The following is a 27,763-nucleotide window of genomic DNA, read 5'->3' on the forward strand; positions in this document are numbered from 1 at the left end:
CATGTGTATGTTAAAAGTTTACTTTTTTGTTATAACAGAAAGTGCTTAATGTGTTTCTTATTAGCTAAGGAATGAGTTTTTGAGGCTTTATTTACCTGAAAATTTATCCATCATATCACAGTGAGTCACTGTAGAATGGAGAATGTAGTCTTTGCTGTGGCCATCTTCAACCAGCTGCTTAACTGGAAAAGTAAAAAATTAATAGCTGCCAGATATTCTCTAAATACTAACTTTTAGGCGAAAGTAATGAAAACTGTACTAGACACTTTTTTTTAAAGCAGTGGGTCATTAATTCTATATTTCTAGCTTTTATATAGACTTAAAAATGAACAGGTTTTGACTTTGAGGAATTTAATTGTTGAGGGATTGAGTGTTAGTGACTACACAAGGCATTTGACCTGTATCCTGTAGGTGTTGGGGTTTTTTGTTTTGTTTCTTTTAATTTTCTTACTAATTTTGGATTTTCCAAACTCGTGTATTCTAAATATTATCCCACATTATATATTTTGTATGCATAGATGTGCTTATTTTTGGAAAGAAAGAATTGTATTATTAGGAACCAATCAACCCATTAAAATGTCATACATATAAAATATATGTACATATATATCAATCTTAAAATACCTTAATTGATCCATTAAAAGCTGTTAAATTGCTCTACAAACCTAGGCAAAGTAATTCCCTTCACTGATGCACCATAAAATGCTTTTAAAGTATTTGCCTGTATGATATATGTTTTTCTGGCCAACTGAGCACAGGGCCTAGTCTTCTTTTCTGCATGGACATGGTTTGCATCAAGTGGGTTTTTTTCCTCATCTGAGTCATTATAAATTATATGTCAAGGTAATATATAGTCAAACATCCACGTACCCTGTCTCCAGAGTTGCATCTTCAACAGCATTGAAGTTTACAAACTGAATATGACATGAGTAAGCAATATGGTTAACTATACATAATCCACAAAACGGTATAATTTGTCTCAATGGCTTTACGAATACTTGTGTGCGTAGCACTTTATATGAGCTCGTTGCAACGACTAGAAAAGTGGGCCTTAGGTTATCTTACTTGGCTACGAAAATGTAATGTTTTAAATGGGTTTGTTCCAGTTGTGATCCAGTTCTACGATAAACAAGGATTGAGCACTCCTCTTTTGTCTTTCTGATGAAATACTGGAATACTGTTTTCTGCAGGCCTGGGTTTTAATAATAGACGATTAAGACAAGACCTAAACCAGACCTAATGTAAAATCAAGTTATTTCCTAATTAGAAGGAAAATCAGAAGCTATTTTTAACAGGTGTGCAGGTGTGTTTTTATATATTACATATATCTATAAAATCACATGTCAATATGCATAAATGCACATTAGTGTTCATAATCACTTAATCATGATTTGGATTACGTTGCTGAAATAACCCAATCTCTTCCTCATAACACAGCAAAATATATGGACAATTGTATCTGAATATTACTATTACTGGATTTCCATAAGATTCCTTGAAGGATTAGAAATGCAAAAAAGTCCCAGTTTTCAGAGAGTGCATATTTTTCCATAGCTGAGATGTCTCTTATTGAGAGCTGAGATGTATCTATTATTATTATTATTATAGCGCTTTTTTATTGATGTGTATTTTCTTTGGTTCAAAAGTCAAATCTTATCACTTAATCTGCAATTCAGTTTTTCTGTCATCTTTGTTCTGTTTGATAGGATGGGAACTTCTCTAAAGCTGAAAAAAGTAAGGAAACACCTAGTGGTGTGAAAGTTGTTGGACAGTCCGTGTTTGCAGATTTTGGTGAGTTTTATTCTTCTAAACTATCCTGAGTGTTTCTTTCTTTTTCATATTTTGGTTAGCTACTCTAAATCAAAGAACAAATAAAGCTGTTTAGCTCAAAGTTTGTTTGGTTTTGGTTTGTTGGTTTTTTTTTTTAACTTTTTAATTTAAGGTGTTAGTTCTATTTGACTGTAAATCTTGAAATATCTGGGAATAATTATTAATTAACTAAATTCAACTTTGGCTATCCCAGTACATTCTGCATCACATGTATCTATTTTTGAGTGCAACACTTAAGGACTGTTGCTTTGAGCCATGGTACAATGCCTAACTTATTTTTATCAGACATGTATTTTGTTTGTCATGGTTTTGGTTTTTTTCCCTAATCTTGTTCAGAAGATATTATTTGAGTAAACGTTAATAAATTCTTCACTCTTACAAACTAATAAAGCAAAAATGTAAATGAATTAAAATTATTTGAATAAAGATTGATGAAACATGGTAAAATCTTAATGGTTGTAATTGAAAATTCTGGAAGGCTTTTGGACAGAAGAAAAACTTAATTTATATGTAAATCTGTTTTTGCAAGGGTTAGTGAAAGCCTGTATTTCTCTATTAGAATGTACTTTTTCAGTCAATTGTGGCTTATCAATGTGTGTGTCATGTTACGGAGAACAGGAAATGTTGGTTTTGTAGTCCAAAAGATACTTTTTTTTCTGTGCACTAAAATAAGAATTTTGCAACCCAAGGGAAACTGCTACAGGCCTGATTCTGCTGACAGTATTGAATGTAAATAACTTCTTAAAGAACTAATTTACTGTATTTATACAACACACTTGTTAATTGTCAGACTGAGCCTGTCTTTAAATGTTGTCAAACAGTAGCCTTGTCGCATCATATTGGTTTAAAATCTGTTTTAAAGAAAATGACAATTTTTTAAATTAAAAGCCAGACTCTATATTAGACCCAGAGTTTGATTCTCTTGCTCTATGCTGCTATTTAGTATTCCTAAGGGTTCTAGCAAAGCTGTTTACTGACATATAACTAGAAGACACCTCTGCTGGATAGCTAATTATCCTTAGATGCTTATCTAGCAACTATGGATGGGTTTACAGATCTATAGTAAATGAAATAAGGTAGAAGCTGAACAGTTCTCTAGGTTCTTTTGTGAAATGTTTAACACATTTTCTAAAATCTTTGTAAAAGTTTTTGTAAAATCTTTTGCTGTTTATCTACAAATATAAACACTTGTGTATAATATCTGAAGGAAAGAATAGAATACTATGGTTTTTGCAGTTAAATTTAAATGTGTGGGTTTTTTTGTAACCATTTTCCAAGCTGATGTTCTGAATAATGTGTCTTAATAGGTACTAAGTAGAAATCTAATTTTTTTTGGTGTTTTTTTTTTAATGATGGCAATGTGGAAAGCAATCTTGATGTAGGATAATTTTATCTCTGTTAGGTAGCTAATGAACCCAAATGATACATCATAATTCTAGAAATTTATCATAATTAATGGAATTTTAATACACCCTGGGATATCTTTGCAAAAAGTAGAATTGTTCAAATGTTAAAGTTAAATTTTTGAAAATGTGAATAAACTGAATGCACAGTGATACAGCAGTACAGTACACTGTGTGGTTTTGGGTACAGCCAAGGTTATGAAAGACAATGGCTGGTATAGCTAGCTTAGTCATGGGGGGCTGCCGTTTTGGAGTTCCATCACCGGTTGTTTAATACCCTGCTCTGCTAATTATCATCAAATTCATAGGCGAAGCACTAGTGTGAGACAATAGTGGAGCAATCTTTCTCATAAGGATGAATACAATGGGAGAAAATGCGTGCAGGGACTTAAGAAATGCATGCAAGTAAATGTAGAGAGACTGCATATATGGCAAAGCAGACAGAGAAGCAAGGGATCATCAGTATCATCTACGGGAGGAGATGCTGGCTTGTCAGAAGCTGACTTTTTGGAACTGGTTATTCTGAAAGATTTCAGCCCTTCCATCTCTGAGAGAACACCCAGCACACATCTTGCAGTATGAGGGTCTTGCTTCCTCTTCCCGCACAGCTACATGCACACTGTCATCTTTATCTTCATTCCAGATCACTCCAGTTCGTCCAGGGTGTAGGACGGGAAATGATTTAATGGTCTTTCTGCCCATTAATTTTCCTAAGCAAGCGAAGAGTGCTATAAATGTATGTGTGTGTATTGATAGAGGAACAAAGTTTATTCTGATCACTACGGAAATACTTATAAATATGATTTCAGATTTACTGTTTGAGTACTATTATGACTTTAATCTTTCTTCTCTTGTAACAGTGGGTAGGAAATCAAGTAGTGCAATTTTTTTTTCATCTTCCCAGCATTAATTTAAAATAATCAAGACAACAAATAGTTATTTTCTCATTGAACAAAGTTTTAGAGAATATTGAAGTGAATATGGTACTAAAAGAACGTGTATGAGTAGTGAAGGGATATAATTCTAAACTCCATGTTCTTTAAGAAATGCAGTCTGAAGGAAGTTGAGTAATACCCCACCACCATCAAAAAAAATCCTACCTACAGGGAAATAGTTCTGTGTAAGAGTGGCTATACAGTAATTGGTAGGAAGAAAAAACTTTTAATGCAAAGGAGGATCTTAGTTGAGTTCTGCTTATGTTCATTTTCATTCCAGTGTTTTTTGTTGTGCGCCAGTCTAACAATAGAGGCAAAATCTCACATTACTAGAATAACGCTGTATCAGAGTAACTACATTTACCCACTGTGCTATGTCTGCATATGTTTAGATGTTTCAGAAGATAGGCATTTATCATACAGATCCTGCTTGTAGTGAGCTGAAGTTAAAGAAAATGCCTTACTAGAAATGGTTTGTCAGACTTTGTGACTTTGCCGGTCACAAGCGGTGTTCCCCAGGGCTCGGTGTTGGGGCCAGTTCTGTTTAACATCTTTATCAATGATCTGGACGAAGGGATCGAGTGCACTCTCAGTAAGTTTGCAGACGACACCAAGTTGTGTGGGAGTGTTGATCTGCTGGAGGGTAGGCAGGCTCTGCAGAGGGACCTGGACAGGCTGGATCGATGGGCTGAGGCCAATTGTATGAGGTTTAACAAGGCCAAGTGCAAGGTCCTGCACTTGGGCCACAACAACCCCATGCAACGCTACAGGCTTGGGGAAGAGTGGCTGGAAAGCTGCCTGGCAGAGAAGGACCTGGGGGTGTTGGTTGACAGCCGCCTGAATATGAGCCAGCAGTGTGCCCAGGCGGCCAAGAAGGCCAATGGCATCCTGGCCTGTATCAGGAATAGCGTGGCCAGCAGGACTAGGGAAGTGATCGTGCCCCTGTACTCGGCACTGGTGAGGCCACACCTCGAATACTGTGTTCAGTTTTGGGCCCCCCACTACAAGAGGCATATTGAGGTACTGGAGTGTGTCCAGAGAAGGGCAACGAAGTTGGTGAAGGGTCTGGAGCAGAAGTCTTATGAGGAGCGGCTGAGGGAGCTGGGACTGTTTAGCCTGGAGAAAAGGAGGCTGAGGGGAGACCTCATCGCTCTCTACAACTACCTGAAAGGAGGTTGTAGAGAGGTGGGGGTCGGTCTCTTCTCCCAGGTAACAAGTGATAGGACAAGAGGAAATGGCCTCAAGTTGCACCAGGGGAGGTTTAGACTGGATATTAGGAAATTTTTCTTCACCGAGAGGGTTATCAAGCATTGGAACAGACTGCCCAGGGAAGTGGTTGAGTCGCCATCCCTGGAGGTATTTAAAGGACGTTTGGATGAGGTACTTAGAGACATGGTGTAGTGGTGGTTTTTGGCAGTGTTAGGTTTATGGTTGGACTCGATGATCTTAAAGGTCTTTTCCAACCTATATGATTCTGTGATTCTGTGATTCTGTGACTTGAACATATCCTTTTTTCACTTTCCCATTTCAAAAATGATGAAATAATGATTGTCATAAGTCAAAGGAAGTTAAGGTATGATGGTTTGCAGTTTGAAATAGTGATTTGGCTATCTGTAATGGGGCCTGAAAGGGGTTTCATTGCACAACAAATCAAAACAGCACAATGAAAATGTAAAATGACATGCATTAGAAGATTGCGCTACCTTCTACCTCTGTAGCTTTTGCCAAACTCTGTGTGATACCCGAAGCAGAACATACCATAGCGCGCTCACTCTGCTCTATGCATGCTGCAAGCATCTTCACTGTTGGCATTGGGATACAGCTGCTGTGACTAGAAATATGTTCAATATCCAGTCACAAGCCTGTTACATTCTTATTTCTGTATTGCCTGCCTCTATTTTCTTCCCCCTTCTTGACATTTTCTGTACCTCATAGCTGATGTGCCAGCCTTGCCATTTGCTAAGGGCCTCAAAGGATTCCATATTTCTCTGTGCTTTCACTCTCTGCCACTTTTCATTTACTTAACCTTGTGCATGTTAGACTCTGGAACAGTATCAGGTCCAGACATGAGGTTGGGAGTATGTCACTTGTGCTGCCGCCTTCGCCTTTACACCCACCTTTCTATTTGTACACTGTTGCACTTCTGCAGCCCAAGATTCTCATTTATTGATCACACCTACATCTTAGCAAAACAAGTGTTGTTTCAAAAGATGACTTTGTCTAACATTATTTCCTGCTTCCAAAAGTTTTATTTGAGGTACTCTTTCCACCCATAAGTACTTACTTGTCATTTGAAAAAAAGGGGGAGCTTTGAATAAGATCCTGACTGAGAACCTCCAAAGGCAACTAATTTTTGGTAAGGTTTCCTTTCTTAAACTAAGCAGGTTGAACAACAGCTATCAAGTAGAAATTATTTAGATAAGTGGAGCTGGAAAAAACAACAATTAGGTGACTCATGAGAAACTGTCACAGATGTTAGTGTAATCTTAGCACCAAGTGTTCTTAAAGTACTCAAATAATAAATTTTTTCCATGAAAAAGATATGCAAATGTATGTTTGTATACATCTATATATATGTATCTGTAAGGTCTACTACATTTCTGTATATATGTGTGTGTGTATGTTCTAATGGAAAATTATGCAAAAGCAGGTGTATATGTATTAATATGCTTATGGTGATGTAGTAGACCTTAGACTTTGTCTAAATTGGAACCTCTAAAATAAGTAGCACTCCCCTCTATTACAAAATAGCAATGATTGGTACATTAACATGACCAAAGGACAGTGAACAATTGACAAATTTGTATTGCCCTTTTAAAAATAAATCAGAAATGCTTTGTGACATATTTATTACAAATGGCATTTCAATTGATTAAGGTGAGCAGAGCTGGGCGCTAGAGAATTCTGCACTTATTTGGCTGATACATTGCTCCAAACAAGTAAGAGCTCTTCATTATTACTTTTTCTATTCTTCTCATGTCACTATGGTAATTGCAGTGCAGTGGTTGCTATAGCAAAAATGATTAATCCTCCGTTGTTGTTATCTGTATGCTAGCAGAGGCTTTTTATAAAATCTGCTTGTACTGTCTTTAGAGGAAATCATAGAAGTTGGCCAGAATTCTGATAAATAATTGCAATTATAAAGAGTTTTAATAATTGTCACTTTAAATAGTGGAAAATTTTGTATTTGTTTAAGAAATTTAAGGATTTCAGTGGGACACTGAAAACAACCAATTTTTTTAATAACGAGATGAATCTATATTTTGGACACACAAACCTGCTGTTTTCTTGCTACGCTGAAGATTAATGAAATATGTCTTTAAAGTAGTGACCCAGGAGCAATTAGCATAGAATATTGTGCAGTTTATACAGTCCATTAATTCATTTTATAGGAACATTTAATGTTATAACTGCTATTCAACTATGATTGGTTCAGTTGGTTTAGTGGAGAATGATAAATCATCGTTTGCGATATCTGATCTAAGAATGTAAAAAGTTTGATTAATCAGTCACTGATTTCGCTTAGTTTAGGCAAAGAAATTTGTTGCAGCCTGTATGTAAAGAAAATAAAAAATAGGTTTTTGAAACCAAACTAGGTCATACTGTCGATAGTGTCCTCATAAGTAAATACAACACAACTCTTACTTTCTCAAGGTAGCATTCAGCCAACTCCACCTCAGTTCTTTATCTTTTGCTCACCATTTGTTTTCTTAGCTGCTGCTGAGCCTTTATCTGTGTGGTCTTCCCTAACTTATGAAGTCTGTGTTTACTCCTACTATGCAAACTTCCTTACTTTTTGACAAAGGATGGATTGAGATTGTTTTAGGATTATTAGTTGGATAACTGGATTTTACATGAGAAACATTTGATTTCAGGTCCCTAAAAGACTTGGATAGAACTTTAACAATCTTCTCTGTTCTTGTCCCTACCAAGTAATTGAACTGTTTCATGTATGTTAACTACTTGTATGACATGTGGTAGAAATTATCATTTTTCTCATAGGAAATGATAGCTCATTATTGCCAGTTAATTATGTTTAAACAGGATAACAGAGAGCCTAACCTTTGGGGTTTTTTTAAGCCATTCATTGCACTGCAAAATGCATTTTGGTGAAAGATTTTTGTTTAAAGTAGACTTTGATTATCCTGCAGCTGATGATATCTTAAATGCACTGCTTTTCTGTCTGCAGTTGCATTTCAGTTTTGTAGCTTTTTAGTTTTGTGTATCAACTTTGTTTTAGCGTCTGAATTTCTTTAGTTTTTTCCTTGTCTTCAGAATGTTGAATCCTCAGATGTAGTACCTGTGTATCAAAGGAAAATTTTAGTGGTGCATTTCGGTAAATAACCCCTTTATAAAGCAACTGTCTTTTGAGCACTGCATTGTGAAAATGTACCAGGGCTCCTGTAGTCAGTGAAAGGATTCTCTAAGAACCCTAGGGTTAAGGAAGACAACACTTTTGTGTTTGAAATGCTCTGCATATGTGGAAAACTGTTCTTAACGGTGATTCGTTTGGGTGAAAGATATAAAAGCTGATGGTAATAAAGAATTCTGAGTGACTTTAGATAAGGAGCAAGTTGTTGTAGTAATAGATGCACTTCAGTTCATCTGAAACAGCGGTGCGTAGAGACATACCAAGTTAATTGCCACTTGTATTTGAGTCCATGAAAGTGTATTTAGAGGCTAAATCTGTCTTATTTGTTAATTGGTAACCAGCAATGCTGTGCAGTGATAACTTTTCATTTTAATATTAGTCCTACTTTTTAAATTTCTGTCATTTTTGACAGTTCTTTCTAGAAAAAGATCCTGTATCTTGAGGTTTAAGGCCATAGCTATAAGTGTTACTCCTTTGCAGTTCCTTTAAGTTTAAAAAAAAAAAAACCACCAAACCCCTCCCCCCAAAAAACACACACAAAAAAAAACCCAAAAAACCACACACCCCCCCCCAAAAAAACCAAACCCAACCAACCAAAAAAGTGTAAAGTCATGTTTGGTATAAATAGATCACATTGCTCTATAGACTGCACCCCATCTGACTGCCTTAGTAACTTCATCATTCATTTTTGCAGGCATGATGTGGATCTGAGAATAGGATAGAGATTAAGTTGAAGCACTTGTGTAAAGTCCATCTAGGAAACTTTTGAATACAGTGGGCTCAAATTCTTCTTTCAAATTCATCTTTGACCCCTTTGGGAGATTATTTTTCTGTGCATCTCATCCTTACTGTTCTTCCCTATCACATAGTCATTTAGTAAGCAGTCTTCTATACCATCACTTCATATTGTTCCTTTTGCTGCTTAAAATGCTGCATTTCCTGATCCGTAAGGCATCTGTCCTGATATGACATCCACAGAAATCCCACATTGCTGAGCTGTTTCCCATTCCCTTGCCACTAAATGGTTGCCGGGTACAATTGTACCAACGGTATTATTGAAAATACAAGAGATTTTTTTCTAATACAGTTCTTGTTTTCCCTGAATTTGCACAGGGTATATAATATAATAAAGATATAGTTGGGATTAAGCTGTCTAATTTTGCAAGAGCAAAATATTTTAGAGCATTGTGGCATGTCCTGGCACCTGCGAGAGTGCTGTGTGATGGGCTGAGACTGGCTGGAGCTACAGCCTTAGATGACATGTGTTACTCAGTACTCTTAAGTAACTTTATATGCATTCTTGACTCCTTCCAAACTATAAACACTAATTCTGTTATTTCTTTCTCTCCAAGTTTTTATTATGACTTGGATACAGTCAGATATTTTTGTCCGCTTAGTTTTAAATGTTGTTCCAAAGCAGTGTCCATTTCGGGCGGGGGACGGCGACAAACAGATGACTTTCCCATATTTTGCCAAGTTCTTTCACATGTTGCTGACAAATGCTAACATCTCCTGGGGAAAAAAAATGATGTTGTATTAATTTTTGTTAAAGGGGCTTCTACATTAAGAATTACTTTGCTTTCTTTCCAATAATAAACTTAGAGGAGTGGTGCGCATGTCACTTGCTTATTCATTGTTTGTTGAACAACTTAATCTCCTCAGGATTGAATTTTTCTTTGACACTCTTCATGGTTAATATAACAAGAACTCTCAACCAAAAACTTAGTTGCACAAGTGGCTTTCTTTAGTGTTTTCCCCTTCATTTGTTATCATGTGAAGGTTTGATGCCATATGAGCTTTCTAAACGTGTAACATTAGATAATTCCAAGCTGTGCAGTCAGGCTTTGTAGTTTCTGCTTTACCAATATGAGGTAGTTGGAACTAGTAGTTTTCAGCATAAACTACAACAGGAATTTCAGTGCTACTTCTTGTTTAGTGTGCGGGGGGGGGGGGGGGGGGGTGGTCTCATTTTGTATTTAATCTTCTTTTTCCTGCTTGGATTCCAGTTAGTTCATGTGATACAGTCTTTCCATTGAAGACAGAAGACTGCACTGTTGGATCAGATGCAGCCTGGAAGTCTCTTTGTGCAGTTCGCTGGCACGCTGCGTGGCACGCTTTTCTTGCAGTGGAGGTGTGAATGTGGATTCTTTAGAAGGATATAGACAGACTTAAAGTCAGAATTGATTTAGTGTGAAGGAGAGTGTTACAGGGGTTTCTTTAATGTCCATGGAACTTTGAATCATCTGTAAAAGCTCTTTGCATCTGTTTTTTGAAGTTGTGATTCACATTTTCTAAAAGCAGCTGACGCTGATTCTTTTCATAATGCGTAATTATCTCAGTAATTTATGATAATTGTCTCTGTCATGACCATCTTGTTGAACACCTAAAGGCAGAGAGTGACAAAAGAATTCTAATCATTTTATTACTTCAGAAGATAAATTTAAGATAATCAGCTTTCAAACAACCCTTTATTTTGTTCGAATATCAAACTCGGTTGTACTGGTTGTAGTCTTCTTGCCTGCCCCAGAAGGGTATTGTTTTGAGCACTAGCATAACAGGGCTTTTTCCTCCTTATTTTCTTACTGTCCTTTAGAACTTTAAATGAAAGGCTGGTGACAAAGGAGAATGAGAACTGTGCAAAGCCATGAGGGCGAGGTGTGAGCAAGCTATACATATGGTGAAATAAAAAGCATATAAAGCTTCATTAGGATGTATTGTATTGAACAAGAGATGCCTTATACTTATTTGAACTTTAAATCAACAGCAGAGAAAAACTTTTTGGCTTTTATTGTACTATGTTGAGGACTGTTTTTTCTCACCTTTTTGAAGGGAATTGGGAAAACTGCACCAACAATACAGGGACCACAGCTAATTTAGAATGTGTATTCTCAAGAGAAAATAGTAGGTTCTCAAGGCATGAGGACTTCATGGTATATTGTGTCTTGCTTTTATGTAGCATCAGATTCAGAATTAAGAAAGCTAGACTGTTCTCACTGTCTTAGCCTGCATAGTTAGCTTGTTTTTATTTGCCAGAAAACAATTTATTTTTATTTAACACAACTGTAATAAGTTATAATAATCAGTTTTTCATCTCAAAAAAAAAAGTTTATTCAATTTTTGTTTTTTAAAGGAGCAGAAGTAAGATTACACTGCAGCAGGGCTACGTAGTTCTTTAAAGTAAAAAGACTTGGATTGTACACCCACCAAAAGCTGTTTTGGTCTTCATAACTACAACTTTATCTAGCTGTATTACAAAGCAGTTTTGAATTGAGTGACCGTGGTACTTGTCATTTCCCCAGGTTCTGTGTTTCTTTAAAAGCCCATGTTGGAATGTGCATTGTACAAGTGTGTGCAATGAATCTAATAACCCTTGAACTTGGTTGCAAAATACCACTTTTCTGACACCTTTTTCTATGTTTTTAAAGGAATTTGAAGATTTGGATTGGGTATTTTTTGCCTATGTTTCCTCATGCTAAGTAAATTATATGCATGTTTGCTTTAAAAGCATATCTCTGATACATCTTGGTTTGGGAAGAAGTTCACTATGTATATAACTTTTTTTTCTTAAAGTGTGAAAACTTCATAATTCACTAACAGTCTCATCTTAAAAAAAAAAAAATCAATTTGGTAGTGGATGGTTACATTCTGTCTTTTCTCTGTTGTAAGGCCTGCTGTTTATTTGCCTATTCAGCCTAGTTACTTTATATATATTTGTCTTTAATTATGGGTAGATGTAGGTGATAAGTTAGTTATCGGACAGAATTGACCGAGTTCCTGGTTTTGTTTTGTTTTTTCCCCATCACAAAAGGTCTATGCTGATGTGAGATGATAATCCAGTTGGTTCAAATTGAAAGGGCTAAAACCTAATAGACCTGATACAACAATTTCTTAACTGTCAGAGCTGAAACAACACAAACTGTAGTGTCACCATTACGAATTAGCAGACAGCACAACATTTACATGTAGATGTGCAATTCAGTGAGATGCTAAGACCTCAGGGTCAATGCATCTCTGAGTAACCACTGAGACACCCTTTGCTATTTGTACATTTGTTTTAAATTGTGTGCTTATGACATTAGCGTTGCATTTTGAACACACAGCACTTTTTAATAACGTTATATTGTTCTTAATCCGATTTACAAGTTTTTTTTCTGCTTTCTCCCATTCAAATTCACTTTTAGAATAGATTGAAAAGTTTTGAGCTATGTTTTTTTGCAAGTGTGAACATTCATAATCAATGTTAAAGCTTCAGCTGCAAGTAATTTTTCTCATACAGTCTCTCTGTATGAGGTGTGCTCCCAGTCATCTGCACAATCTGTCTTTTGGGTTACTCTTCTTCTGGACTGGATTGCTAGCACTTTGCAGACATGGGCAAAATGTTGAAAAGAAGGCTTTGTGTCTATGGCTTTTCTTTGAAATAGAGTGAACAGGCAGTTGTAAGTAACGATTCTCACATGATTCCTAGATGGCATAAGACTGCTAATTTTGTCTTTACATATTTTGACATAAGTACAGATTTGCAGCTGATGAGTATGTGGGACTGTTATTTTTCTAGCCTTTTCCACTGCTTATAAAACTTGATCTCTATTAACCATGTAGTTCTTTAGTATCACAGTCAAGCCAGAATCACGGGTTGAGAACATGCTAGCTAACAGTTGAGTTTTTAATTGTATGTCAAGCATGCTTTAACTTGAACCGTGCTAGCAAAGGACATGTGGAGTCTCGAGTATGTTTTTTAGCCACATCTAGTGCTACAGATTACATTGAAATTACAAGTATGGATAACCTTGAGGTTTCCAGCAATTTGAACTGAGATTGTTTGAAATCCATACAGTAATGGAAAGATAGACTAGTAGACCCTAGGAGCTGAGTGAAGACTACAGAGGACCTGCAGAAATAGATTTCCTAGGTAGACCCAGGCTGAAGTACATTATTAAAGACACGTTATGCAAGGTATTTTTTAAAAATCTGAAACTAGTGCAGCTTGTTTCAGCTGGTCTGATGGGTTCATCCAGCCATTGTCACTAATGCATGTTTTGTCACCTATGAATACCTAATTGCGCTAGAGCAAATGTGCTAATGATACTCCTTTTAATTTCTGTCTTCCTCCTCCTTTGTGGAGGAATTTAAATTCAAGATTAGAATTTAAAATTGGAAGGTGTTTATTTAAATTGAGTTTGAAACCAAGCCTGAAGATGAGAAGAGTTAGCATTGTGGGTCCAAGGTAAGTTTGTTGTTAGTGAGATTGAGCTCTTCTGCGAGCAGCTGCTGGGGGTGTTTTGTGTGGTCTTCAAGATCAGTAGAGTTGTGCCAAAGGTTTGTATTTCAGTGGGTGCTTCCAAGGTGGGAACCACATAAGGATTAAGAATAAATTATTTTCTTTCAAAACTGGAAAAGATGCTGTATCGATTTGTTGGTTTCACATAGTGCCTTTGAAAAAGCTTCAGAAATACAGGAAACATTGTATTTCTGGTTATTACAGATGAGGACAGTTTAAAATGGCAATGGATAGTGAAACAGATTCTGCTTTAGCTTTTTGCTTAGGGCTGTTTTGGGGGGAGGTTTTTTTCTTCTTGCGCTTTTTGAACAAAGATTGATGCAAGATTTGCATTTAAAGAAATTATTCTACAGTTTTAGCCCATATTCTAGGTGGGTTTTATCCTTATTTGTTTTGGGTCTGGGTTTTTTTTTGTTTTTGTTTGTTTTTTTCAAAACAGATAACTGCTGCAGTTGATTTGTAAAATGTGCATTACCATTTTTTTGACAATCTCTGATTTTTTTCTTCAGAAAATTGCTTTTGATCAAATAACCTCAAAAGTAAAAGATGGATCTGTACACAGTAAGAAGTGCATTAGAAATAAAAACTAGAGAAGAAATAAGAGATAATAGTATGATAGAGACGAAGAATGTTGGGCTTTCCTTCTTTTGATTGCTACTTTTCTGTAATACAGTATTTAACTAATTGTGGGTTTTCTTAAACTACTCTGCTACAACTCAGAAGACATTAATTTCTGTTTCATTGTTGTCCTATTTCCAGCTACATTCTCATAGTTAGTGCTTCACTTGATGCCTTTTAAGCTTAAAATTTGTTTTGCCTGCTCTAGAGTACCAATATGTACCTAACCCTTTCTTTTGCATGAAAAATGCTTCCAGTTATGAAGTTCTTCAGTGAGACAGATTTATAAAGTGCTCGTTGTCATGTATGCTGTAAGTGTTACAAATGTTTGTTGGAAAGTTAGATGCTTTAGTTGTTCCAGCTTGCTTTTGCTATGTTCTTCTTGGTCATTGTGTTAGTCAGCAATAATGGGTACAATTCACAGTATATAAAACATATTTATTTAGACATAATTAAAAATTACTACGTAATTTTCAAAAATAATCTTCTTCTATGTGTTAAGCACATAATAGGTAAAATACTTGCAGCTGTACTTTAATCATCCAGTATGACAAGTAAATGTCAGGAAGTAATTTATGTGTAAATCGGGTACCACGTCAAAAGCAACATGAATTATTTAATTATTTTTTTAAAAAGTGAATACAAAATGCATGGAAAACTCTACACTTAGGAGCCACATGAAGAAGTTTTCAAGGAGGTGCTTTTATTTAAATTCTGCTTTCTAATACCTGCTTTTGAAGCTGGTAGTTTTTCTCTGCTCAGCTGTGAAGGCAGTTCAGCAACATGTTAAACACGTAAATCAATACATGGTCCAAGGTTATCCATTCCTTTCCCTGCTCCTGTATTTCTACTTTCTCCAATGTGTTGGTGCTAATTCTTCCCTGATTCCACAGTGAGCCATTCTAGAGCTACATCAGCTGATGGGAGCCGTGCACTTCTGAGGAGGAGGGAAGGCAATGGAAGTGCTTTTAGACAGCTCAGCATCCTCAGTCACCTCACCATGGGGTCGCCTTTAGTTGAACCCCACAGCCTATATCCCTTCAAAATAAAAGTGTCATACTGTAAAGCCATCGTTTTGTAGAGCTATATAAAATGGATTTTATTAAAATATTAATTTTAAAATACTAACTGATTTAAGGAATTGAAAATTTACAACTACACATGATCTTAGCTTAAAATTTAGTTTCAGACATCTATGCTTAAGACAAATATAATTATACTAACTTATTGGACTAATACATTTATATCTCATTTCTTTGTTATCTTTAAATTCAGCTGAGCACTGAGTGGCAAAAAAACCCAAACAAAACAAAAACAAAAAAACCCAAACAAAACAAACAACCCCCAAACAAACAAAAAAAAAACCAGTCCAGTATTTATAAGATGGATATCCCTATATGAAAAACTTTTGGCGGGTGGATACAGCAATAATTTGAGATCTAGGTGAGCTTAAGAAAGGCCCCTCAGACTCCTTGTCTTCAGGATTTTTCTTAACAAAATTTATTTTTAAAATAAACTTTTTACCTTAAAACTGTGCTATAAATTTCCAACAGATTTCTCTCTTATCTTACAAATTAAATTTGTAACTATTGGATTCTTAAACATATGTTACACAGAATTGAAGAGAAACTGCAACTGAAAACATGAGCCTATAATAAAAGTTACATAAATGGACCTGTAGGTTCTGGCCAAAGGAACTGGGGAATCTGTGTCCTTCTAATATGGGATATGTATCATATTATTTTCAGTTGCAGGGACAAAGGTATGGGTTTTGATGCATATTTACCTTCTGTTCATTCTTTGATTGTACTCAATTATTTTAATCAAATCTTAAACTTCTAATTTATCTAGAACACTTGCATCTGCAAGGTGGTGGCTTCATATCTGATTCTGTGAAAGTTCCATCCTTCTCCCTGCCCTATAGTTTCATTCTCCTTCAAAGCTGCATAGGTTGTTCTTGTCATATACTGCAGTATTAACTGAACATCAATTACTAAAACTATCAAACTGAGTTATCAGCATAACAAGATGAATGTTTGGAATTTAAGTAGAATCAAACATTTTGTATTCTCCTCTGCTCCGTAGCATAATTTAAAATAAGAACATCCTTGTCCTTGTCCCTTTCTAACTAACAAAGAGCAAGAAAAGAAGTTAGTATTTGAAGAATCTTTGTCCTCATGCGTTATTGAAAATCTTCTAAAATGACATTAGACTGAAACCTCTGTAGAAATGTGATTAGAAGATTAGGGCTTAATTTAAATTTTTTATTTCACAAAACACCTACATCTCTGCAACTTAATTCTGTTCTAGCAAAGCCTTCAACACTTCCATAGTTTATAATTTGCAAATTAAACAGTTTCTCCTATTTTAAGTTGAGAAGAAGCCTGCAGTCTAAACAGTATTTTATTCTAGTTCACGTAAGCAAAAATTAAAGTGAGTAACATGTTTTAATTGTTGTTCTTGAATGATGCAGAAGGGAAAAAAAAAAAGCGTCAAAAATTGGTGCTGATTTCAGACTGGTCAAATTCAATAGTTGCTATGTTAATTTCTCTATTCAGTGGTAATTTCCTTTCCTGTCTCTTTGGATGCAAACTTACTGGATTTCTACCACCTAGGCTACTCAGCATACTAAATCGTTCATCCTTGATAACAGAGCTGCCGTGATAATTTGGGAGGGGTTTAGTGCTGAGGTAGAATAATTCCTGAGGCAGATGGGATGTAGGAAGCCACTAAAGGTGACTGTTTGGCTTTATCGCTTGGAGATATTTGGGGAAGTCTGGTATTTTCATCACTCCTCCTCCCCCTTATAACCCTACTTTCCGTCTCCTGACTTCCTTACGTAATAAGGCAGGGACCTAGAAAACTTAACTATACATAGATAGATAGAGAAACACACACTAAAAGGAGGGTCAGCTTCATAAAAATACAATTTGGCAGGCTGAGAAAGCATTTCTTATAGGACGGGCAAAGTATAACGGAATGTTTAGGCAGTGGTCAGTAGTATATTGGGAAATGAATAAGAGATTCGGTGACGTTGACAGATGATCTAGTTTTTGCATATTAACTAAGGAGACTTTGTCAAGCAACTTTACAAAATCCACTTAAAATATTAATACCAAGCTCCTCAGAACCGTACGGGCTAAGGTGCAATTTGGAAAGATGATTTTCTTTTTTTTTATTACAGTATGAGCTTTGATTACATAGCCTGGAAAAGCAGATTCCCTGAAATTTTCTTGGGCATACGATCTCTCTAGAAAGTCAAGTTTGGTTATAATCAGGACTTGCAGCGGTAGTCATTAATGCAGCAATTCTAGCTGCTGCTTTTTGGCTGCTTACGTTCAACTACTACTCTATTCTTCCTTCTCAGCCCATACAAGGTAACTTGTGGCAGCTTATCTCTTAGTAGGAGGGCAGTGTATTTCTGAATGTGCTAGGCAGGGCTGCAAGGTCAAAATGTGAACACAGGGATTTCTCCTGGAGTAGATAATGAGCAGTAAATGGATTTTTTTTTTTTCCATTATATGCTCTGTGTGTCAGAATTCTAGATGCAAATAGGCATTGCTTGTTTAAACATTAAAAGGTCATTATTCTACTAAAGGTTTTGGAAATACATGGGTTAAAGGTGCTTGAAGAACATTTTTGAAAACCTGTAAATTGCTCAGGTTTGCCTAATTCTGTAAGCTTGGGATTTATTAGCCCTTCTGTTGATCAACTTTCCAGTGTTGTTTTTTATCTTTTAATATAGGTTAACATATTACATGTGAACTTGTGACTCTTCTTGAAGTCTTGCTGACAGCACAGGAGTTTAAAACTAGTTTAGAAAATTAAATAAGTTTGTATGGTAGATTTGTGATGGTAGATTTATATAAAAGGTAATTTTGTTCCAAACTAAATACAGGGATTGAGTAAACTACTAAGCACTTACTCTTCTAAATATATCACATTATCATCAGAAATAAAATTTAAAACTTTCTCTGTATTATGGGTCAAGATGAAAATGCATCAACAAAGACAATCTTCAAACAAAAGACCCAAATTAGATGATTAGGTTAAGGATTGAAAAGGTCTAGTTTATCTTATGTAACTTTTCACATTTAAAAAAATAGTAAATTATTCACAGCTGATTATCTCTTGTAAACAGGGTTTCTGATTTTGCAAATACAAAGCTGACGGTCTTTTTTTCTCTTTGACAGATGGCGACGGACAAAGTGAACATTTATTACCAGTCTGTGAAGATACAACATGTCAAAAAAGTGCCATTTACTTAACTAAGCTAGGATTGAATCAGGTATTGTCAGTTTAGAATTGCAAAGACAAAGGAAAATACTGTGCTTTATGAAATAAGATGAAATAGGAAAATGATTTTTCAGAAAAGAAAAATGAAACTTTCTCACTTGTAATTATTGCATATAAGAGACTTTTATTTATTTTCTTATTTATTACCTATCTAAAAAACTGTGGGTTTGTTAGAAGAGGTTATGTACCTAGAATTCTATATAATGCATAATTTTCTCAAGAAAATTATGGATGTTTCTGATGAGTCACTTTCTTGACTGCAAAACACTGCATTCGAAGCACCATGACGGCCCTAGCATGAGATGACAAACACAGTTTGTGTTAAGAGTTGGAAACAGATCTAATGAATTCAAATAAGCTTCTTCAGTTTAAGTTAGGGAGTTGTTTTATAGTTAAAAAATATATATACACACACACATATATCAAGTTGAAACAGCCCATACCTCTTACCCTTTATTTCTACTGTGTCTTTGATTGTTATTAATTAAATGTCCAAATGATATATGAAGATTTTTTTTTTTTTAGGCTATGTATCTTCAGGATTGGGTTTCTATTAAACTATTTCAGCTTCGTTTGTTCACGACACTACTTGTTTTGAGAGATGTGGTCCTAATTCATGTAATAGATTACTATGTATTCATTTATTTTAAAATGTGTGCCAATCTGTTTTAAGTATTTACAGTGCCCTGCTTTATAATAAAGTTACAGCTTACAATAAATTAACCTAACATTTGTTTGATGCCCTAATGTTTTTACTAAATTCATATTTAGCAATGTGAACCTAAAGGCCAAGGTGACCTATAAAGTACTTGCTTATAGCTGACAGCAAAACCCACTGTAGTGTACTTACAGAAATTTGTAATGTATGCCATAAATGTTTCTAACCAGGTTATGAATTACTGAGTATTCCTTTACTGACAAAGTAAAAGTAGAATTTTTTTGTGCAAGTAGTACCCTCTCTGATCTATATATCAGAATTTATAGGTGAATGTACTGTTTGCTCAGAGAACAATACATACTTTGATAAGGTGCTTCTTGTTACAGTCTGCAGCCCAAGTTTATAGTGTAGATTTTCTCATTTAAAGAATTTGAATTTCTAGATAGTCTATAGCATACTTTCCTACTAGTGAGAAAATCACTCTGTATTGCAAAGGAAAGCATGCAGTTACCAGTCAGTTAAGGAAGTATAACCAGGATGGAATATACCATCAGTGTAAGAAAGAGTAAGTAACTCTAAATTTGGTAATGTATCGTTTTCAGCCTTCTAATCTTGGCATCTCTGTTTTTAGAAATGCACGTTTTCCTGTGCACACTGTGTTTCGTTGTTTGTGGGTGGGTTGGTTGGTTGGTTTGTTTTTACATTAATTCCCTGTGAACACAGAGTAGAGGTAATGGATTATAGTGTTGCTGGATACACAGTGTTACAGCAGAGTTTGATTTATGGGTCGTAGCCTTTGTATAAAGCAAGTGGATGCTCAGTTCATGATACTTGCATTGCTTTCTGGTCAAAGGGGAGAACACAGACTCTTGATAAGCATGTTACACTGGCTATATTGCTGTAACAGGCTGCTTACATTTCACTGAGTAGTTGGAGTGCTCATATGTCAAAAGACAACTTCTCTTTAGCTCTAAATTAAGTTCCTTACTCTTGATAATATAAGAAGTAAAAAACATTTGAGGTGTTTCTGCTGAAGTAAAGTTGAGACAGATGTTCTCAATGAAAGTAATTTCATTGTAGAAAATCAACCACACGCAAACAGCATGTACCATTGAGAGGGACAAAGCTGTTACTTGACAGTAGCGGATGACAGGGCAGTGTGCTAAAGAAAAGTTCTATTACCTGTTGTTCACAGTACATTTCTAGAAGGAAGTGATGCAGTAGTGGCAGAGGAAGGCGTGGGTCAATTTGCACAATATCAGAATTTTGCCAAAGTATAGTCTTTTGTTGTAACCTGCTCTGAAGTAACATTGCACGTAGACAGTTTTTCTGTCCTTCATTATTTCTTTTTTTTTTTGACAGAGGTCAACTATTTAATTACTAATACATCAGATTTTTAACATACCACTTTTGATACTCATCAGTACATTTAATTTTCATACTTAATTTAGCAATTTCACTGTGTAGTTTCAATTTTAAAATAATTTCCAAGATAATGACATTTGAGTTAAAAATTAGCAGCCAAATATTGTCATTTTATTTTAAAAAGTGAAGAATCCAACTGATTCCCATCCAGCTAGAAAAAAGTATTAAAAAGTATTAAGGGTTACCTAGAAACTTTAAAGCAATTTTCCCTGCATATTTTTAGAATGACTTTCTAATTAAAAATGACAGTATCAAATGGCATGCAATAATGACTTGTTCTAGCCTCACCTTTTTAAAGAATTATATCTACAATACTCTTTTCTTGCACTATTAGACTCATCTAGAGGTGATGCAGCTTTTTCTTCTAAAACATTTTATCTTTTTCTATTCTGAAACAGTGGAAAACATCAGTATCTTCATTCATATGTCTGCAGTTTTTCCCTGTATTGCATGTTTCCTTCAGGTAGAAATCTATTCAAACATGTAACTTCCCATATTTATTTGGAAGTGAAATGTTTTCGTTTCATTGAATTTGGTTGTTGTGAGATCAGATGACCCAGCTTCTGAGCTTTGACTAAATAAGTTAATCTTCATGAGACATTATAAACTTTGTGGCAACAGACTAGGATCAAATCCTTTTGTTCATTTAATCACTTTACAATCTGAGGGAAATAATAATGAGCCCTTGTGGTCCAGAATGTGTTTCAACAAGGGGATGGTATCCCTTGTGGAACAGGTAGGTAATTATAGGGAATCTATGGGAAACTGAGAGATGGCAAGTCTATTATTGAAAATGTAGAAGACGCTATATAGCCATTATCTCTGTTCAGTTTTTGCTGTAGAGTTTTGTGGGGTTGTTTTTTAGTTAAGAGTGTAGCTAAGAATTCTGGTTTCCAGATTTTTGTGTTTTAAACTGAACTGATCTCAGATCTGAAAGATCACAAATTAGATGACTGTCTTACAAAAAATGTTTTGCCTACTGTAACTGGACCTGGTTCTGTCCTTCCTGCTTGTTTGTTGTGACACTTGATGAAACAAATGAAAAACAGTTAACGCAGTTCCATGATGGTGTATGATGCATTGGGATGAAAGGCATAGCAATCAGAAATACGCATCTGTAGAATCTGTGGTTCTGAAAATTATGCTGTGGAGAAGTATGCAATGGCATGTCAGGCTTTGGAGTTGTTCTGGTAAGATCTTGTTTGATGTCTGTCAGTCTACAGTATATTTCTCATGATGTCTTTGGCACAGCTGGATGGCTACTGGAAAGCCAAGCAGATCTAGGAGAATTATTTCAAGGATGATCTTCCACCGTAGGTTTTAATTTACTTAATGATTGAACCTTTACAGGTATTAGAAATATCTCAGATAAATTTTCTTCTTTTGGATGATGGAGCAAAAGTAAAGGCCAACAAAAGACACAGGAGTGACTTAAGGAGATACAGACCTACTAAAATTTTAAAAGAATGTGAATGTTTCCATAGCAACAGAAGAATTGCTGTCAGATCTGAAGCAGAATCCCATATGCTGTTTCAGATTGTGGCAGGTGTTAGGACACCTCAGACTTTAAATTCACCTGCAATAGCTACAGACTAATCTGCTAGCTGATTTAGATCTCTCATCTAGATTCTGAAAATTAGACCGAGTTCTCCCTGAAACTTGTTTTGAAGTCCCTGGTACTCTTTATTGTAGAAACTCTAGATATCACGATATTCTTAGAGATGACTAATCTTCCTTTTAATTTTGCCATGTATTCAGTACTTTTTTTCCTCCCCCTCCCCCTGCCCCGAGGCAAACAGTATTATTTCAGTCCCTTCATTTGAGAGTTTCTTTGTGGGCTTGATTCTTAAAACCTTTCTCTGTACAATAGAAAGGTTATAGTTTCATTCCTCTTATAAATCTAGCAGCTCTGAAGTAGAGCACAGCAGTGCATCCTACAGCAAACCACAGGTCTTTGTGGTGTCATTCTCTAGGCTAGATCTGACAGCATTGATTATCAGCTGCAGTTGGTCACTGTTAGAAGTTTTTCCTTGTTCCTCTATAACAGTTTAAGGGGGGTGGGGGGAATTGCAGCTGCTGTAATTTTCATAAATCTCAGGTTCTACAAGGTCCTCTCATCATTTCTAAGTTGCTCATCTTTCTTAAAGCAGCTATGGGACTGTGAGCCACGTTCCAGCATCGAAAATGTGACTTTTACTGCTTTGGTTACTTTTTTCTATGTTGTTAAATCAATGTTGGGGATTGTTGTCTTTCAGGCTTTGAACACCTTAAGTTAATGGCCTAATGTATTTAGTAATTTACATAGTTTCTTTTTATGCAGTAGTGACTACTCAACTGTATACGGAATTCAGGTGACCTTCATATGCACTGAAAGCCTAATGCATCCTGAAATCACTGGATTTATTTTTATGTGCAGCTGAACTACAATGCACAAGTACAGTAGAGGGGGAGCCTCCAAGGAAAAGGAATTCCGTTGCTGTGGCCAGTTCTTTCAGGCCACTCTTGATACTCATCTTTCTATAGAATGGGATAGTATTTGTCATAGAAAGGAGGAGAAACCCTGGCTTTTCCAGAAAAGGTATTAGCCAAGAGTGGGCTACCAATTTCCAAATGCTTTTCTGACCCACAGCTGGCTTCCTGCCTGTGTTAGGTGGCCTGGAAGTGGGCAGGCTGGCTGGATGGCTTTTTTGTGCTTCATAGGTTTCTGGCCATAGTTTAAAAATTGAGATGTTAATCCAACAGTTTTGGCTCAAAGACCTGTTAACAGGCCTTAGAGCAAGAGAACTGCCTTTCCTAATGTATAGAAGAATGTGGACTCTGAAAGAAATGAGCCCTTTTCAAGTTAAGTGGGGTGAGTGCAACTAGTTTTAAATTCTTCTCAAGTACCTGAGATCTTTTTCAAAATGAAAAAGATGCTGTTTTCACAGGGCAATAAAGCATTGTTGAAAAACAAGTATTTGAAGAGCTTGAAAACAAACTTTCAAGCACTTAAATACAGATATTTTTATTTTAGTTTACAAAATTTGTCTACAAATTAATTGAAGGAGTAAAAATATCTATATAAATGTTTTAAGTAATGATATTAGTGGTGCTGTGCAATGGAATTTAACAGAAGGGGAAGAAATAAATCTTTGATTTCTCTGACTGAATTTTATGTGTTCATTTAAATTTTTTTTTTAGATACACTCATTCCATTTCTCAATCTGTTTTTTCATCTGAGCTAGGTAACAGAAATCATATGATCAGAAAACCGCAAAAAAATAGCTTTTTGTGTCCTCATTATACCACCTATTTCTATCTTAGAGTAAAAGGAAAGAAATCAGTTTTAGTCTTTTTCCTATTAAGATAGTAACAGCAAACATGAAGCTTAAAGTAATTGGATTATCAAATACAAAAGAAGTAGGAGATTTATATTATTGACAAACATATTTTCATTTTTTGTCTTCTGTACTGAAGTATACGTCCTGAGGCACATGAACAATTCGTTTTGCATTACATTACACAATACTGCTGTTTAGAATAGAAATATACAGAATGAGTTTCACCAAAAGTGTGGATTACTCTGAATTTAAACTGTCAGAGTAAGTTATGTAGGGTGCTAGAATGTGCTCTGGTTACACATCGAACAAGACTGATTTTGAAATGTTCTACAACTGCTGTTACAGAAAGTCCCACAACTGGTTCAGTGAGATGGATGAATCTTACTCTGAAGCGTGCTTGGTAGCAATAGGTGATGTTTCTGGTTTGCTCGCCTATTGTTTTATATCTCTGCATTTCATTGTAGACCTTATGATTCTAAAATTGCTTTCTATGAATCACTCTGAGTACAAACAGAATACAGATTCGGATTTGCGCCTAAAAATTCATTTTTAATTTTGTTTCTTTAAAATAGTGTTACCATACATGGGAACATTTAGAAAGTATATGATGGATATAATTGGATTTCATTGCAATGACTGTGTGAATGATGCCGTGTAAAGTAAAAACTGTATTATATTTCATGGTTCTGATTTCAATCAGTGTTTTTCAAAATTACAGTATCTTGCAATAATACTTTTTCATCTGTCTTCTGCATAACAAATAAGTGCTAAGAAATCTAACCCTTTGAAAAATTTCCTTCAGGTTAAGAGTCTTTTTCTTATTTTCTGTTTCTTTCCTTAGATTTTTCCAAACCTTCAGCAGCTAACAGTAACTAAATAGGCATGCATACATTAAGGGGGAGGTGAGGGTCAAAATATGTTTAATTTCAACTTTGAGTTTTCATCAAGAGTGTTGTAGATCATCGTTGCAGTACAAATGTTGTCACTTACACAGGCAGACGTGCACTAAGTATATGCAGTGTCTAGCAGAACTGTTCCAGGCTTCTAAGTCATCTGTGATATCCAAACAAAGTTGACCTTAGTGCACTTTGTTAATAATTCTGGGGGCTTCTCTAATCTGCATGTGGTTGTATGTAATCTCAAGGGACCAGTCCACATGCTGCACGCAATTGCCATGTGGCAGGAATGTTGTTGATTACTGGATTGTGTTAGTGAGGGAGTCTCTCCAGAGGAGGAAATGATGCTGTCAGGGATCTCATTCTGGTTCCCGAAATAGCTAAATTAAGGCCTGGATGAGAGACATTTAAGATGCTGTTAAGTGCTTTTGATGTTGGTGATAGTGATCCTTTAAGATGGCACCCTTCTGTCCTTTTGAAGGCATTGTCAGTTAGCTGACATATAAAATTACTTCTGGCTTTAAAAATGGCACTGAATTTTCTGTAGCATTAAAATGTTAACCCTGGTACTCCAGCTTCATACCAACTTGTGAAATTACTTTGATTTTAATTAAGATAAATTCCTATTTAGCACCTCTGCAGCACTTTGTGGAAAGCAAGTGCAGATTATGTTCTATTTCTTGTCCTGGAGAAATTATACTTTGCATTTCTTTTGTACTTTCAATTTGATACTGTAATCTTAATTTCTCATCAAACAGTTCAGTATCTGGTGCTGCTGGGGAGATAGGAGGGGAATTGAAGCTTTTGAACTTCTAAATATCCATGAATAATGGAATCATTCAAGCTGAAATGAACCTTAGGAGATCCAGCCTCCCGCTTTAAGCAGTCAACACTGAATTCAGACCATGTTGTTTAGAAGCTTTGTCCAGTCAAACTTTGAAAACTCCCAAGGACAAAGATTCTGCAACTTCTCTGGGCCTCTTTCCTAGTTTAATTATCGTCATCATAGTGAATCTTTGTTTATCTCTAAACAAGGTTGGAACCTCCCTTGTGTCAGTCTGACCATTGTCTCTTGTTCTTCTGCCATGTATCTCAGTAGAGAGCCTGGCTCCATCTTCTCAGTTACCTCCTTGCAGGTGTCGGAAGGCCGCTACTAGGTCCCCCCTAAATCCTCTGTTCTTGAGGCCGAACAAGCCCTGTGTCCTCAGCCTGTCCTTTAAGTAAATATTCAACACCTGACCATCTTGGTGACCCTTCTCTAAACACACTCAATATTCTCAAATCTTTCTTGAACTGTGGGGCACAAAACTGGACACAGGATCCAGATGCAGACTAACAAGTGCTGAATAGAGAAATAATCACTCGCGTCGATCAGCAGGAGTATAGGCAGCAGTTGCAGTGCAGTATGCAGTTTGCCGTCATAGGTGCCACACTCTGCTTTAGCTTACTGTTTACCAGGACCATGCATCTTTTTTAGGAGAGCTGCTACCCAGCTGGTCAGTCTCCAGATGTACTGTTGCAGGGGTTTACTCCCCTGTGCAGGACTTTCTTTGCTGATTTGTTATGAAGTCCCTGTTTGCCCATTCTTGTCTTTCTAGGTCCCATCTGAATGGCTATCCTGTCTTGAAGCATATTGATTGTATCCCCCAATTTGGTGGTGTTCACAAATTTAATGAGGATGCATCCCTCCTCCAGCTTTAATGCTGCCTATTGTTTGCAATTCCAAGAACAAAGGGACTCAGGATCTCAAGGCCCTGACGGTTTGGGCTTACCTACACTTAAGGATTTGTACAGATTCCAGGCAAGCCTGAATTTCAGTGAAGTTGTTCCTGAATATCTCCACACACTGGACACATTCCAAAACACGGGTCCTTTATTCTTGCAACCTTATCTATTTTTTTTCTGTTCTGGAATAATTTAGTGCATAGAAAAGACTTAAAATTATTTTTTTCCTTTGGTGACAGAGTTAGGAAATAATCCTTATTTCCTCTTTGGAAATTTGTAAATGGTTAAGAATCCTGATGCAGTGAAGAAATGTCAGCTGTTTTAAATAGAATTAGGTTGTTTAAATAAATAAAATGGATTTCCTTACCTAGCTGTTCTTTTTTTGTTTTATTTTACAGTGGATTCCAGTCTTGCAAGACTTCAGAAATAAAGACACACTCTGGGGCTTTGTACCATATCAAAATGACAAATCTTCAACGGAAATTTCATTTCCAATTACACTTCATATTGGAGATTACAATATGGATGGCTACCCAGATGCTCTTGCTATACTAAAGAACACATCTGGAAGGTAGAGTATGTAAACCTAGAAATAAAGACTATGCAATGCATGTTCAATCATCAGTCGTACAAGTTACTAATTTTAGTGCATCTCGTTCATTTTATCAAGTGAACAAGACTTTTGATCTCTGCTAAATGTTTCCCTTTTAAAAAGGTATGCATTTACATGGTATATTCAGAATACATAGTTGTATAGGCTCAGGCTGTGACTCTTGGTGGGGAATTGCACTGGAGTATGAAGTACCTTTTTAGGCACTCCTCCTGGATCACAGGAGCTGATTATCTCTCCCTTTCCTTTCCCAAATCAACTTCTGTAAAATCAACTTCTGTAAAATCCTGACTTCAGCTTTCAGTGTTTGCTAGTAACACCAGGCTGCTGAGAGCTGGGGAACCTGTTCTGTGCTGTCACGTGAACACTGATTGGTGACTCTGCTGAAAAATGCAAT

At 36.0% G+C, this 27,763-nt stretch overlaps 1 protein-coding gene across 3 annotated transcripts in view; it reads left to right on the forward strand.

Annotated features, from left to right (window-relative positions):
- ITFG1 (integrin alpha FG-GAP repeat containing 1) overlaps positions 1–27,763 on the forward strand; it is a 92,750-nt gene that overhangs the window by 27,474 nt on the left and 37,513 nt on the right. For all 3 annotated transcript variants that reach the window (XM_075510684.1, XM_075510685.1, XM_075510683.1), the window contains 3 exons: positions 1,707–1,791; positions 18,630–18,724; positions 27,155–27,327. In XM_075510684.1, the coding sequence (XP_075366799.1) occupies positions 1,707–1,791; positions 18,630–18,724; positions 27,155–27,327 (353 nt within the window). The remainder of the gene's footprint in view (positions 1–1,706; positions 1,792–18,629; positions 18,725–27,154; positions 27,328–27,763) is intronic.

The sequence above is a fragment of the Mycteria americana genome, chromosome 8 (assembly GCF_035582795.1).
Source record: "Mycteria americana isolate JAX WOST 10 ecotype Jacksonville Zoo and Gardens chromosome 8, USCA_MyAme_1.0, whole genome shotgun sequence".
Classification (NCBI taxonomy): Eukaryota; Metazoa; Chordata; class Aves; order Ciconiiformes; family Ciconiidae; genus Mycteria; species Mycteria americana.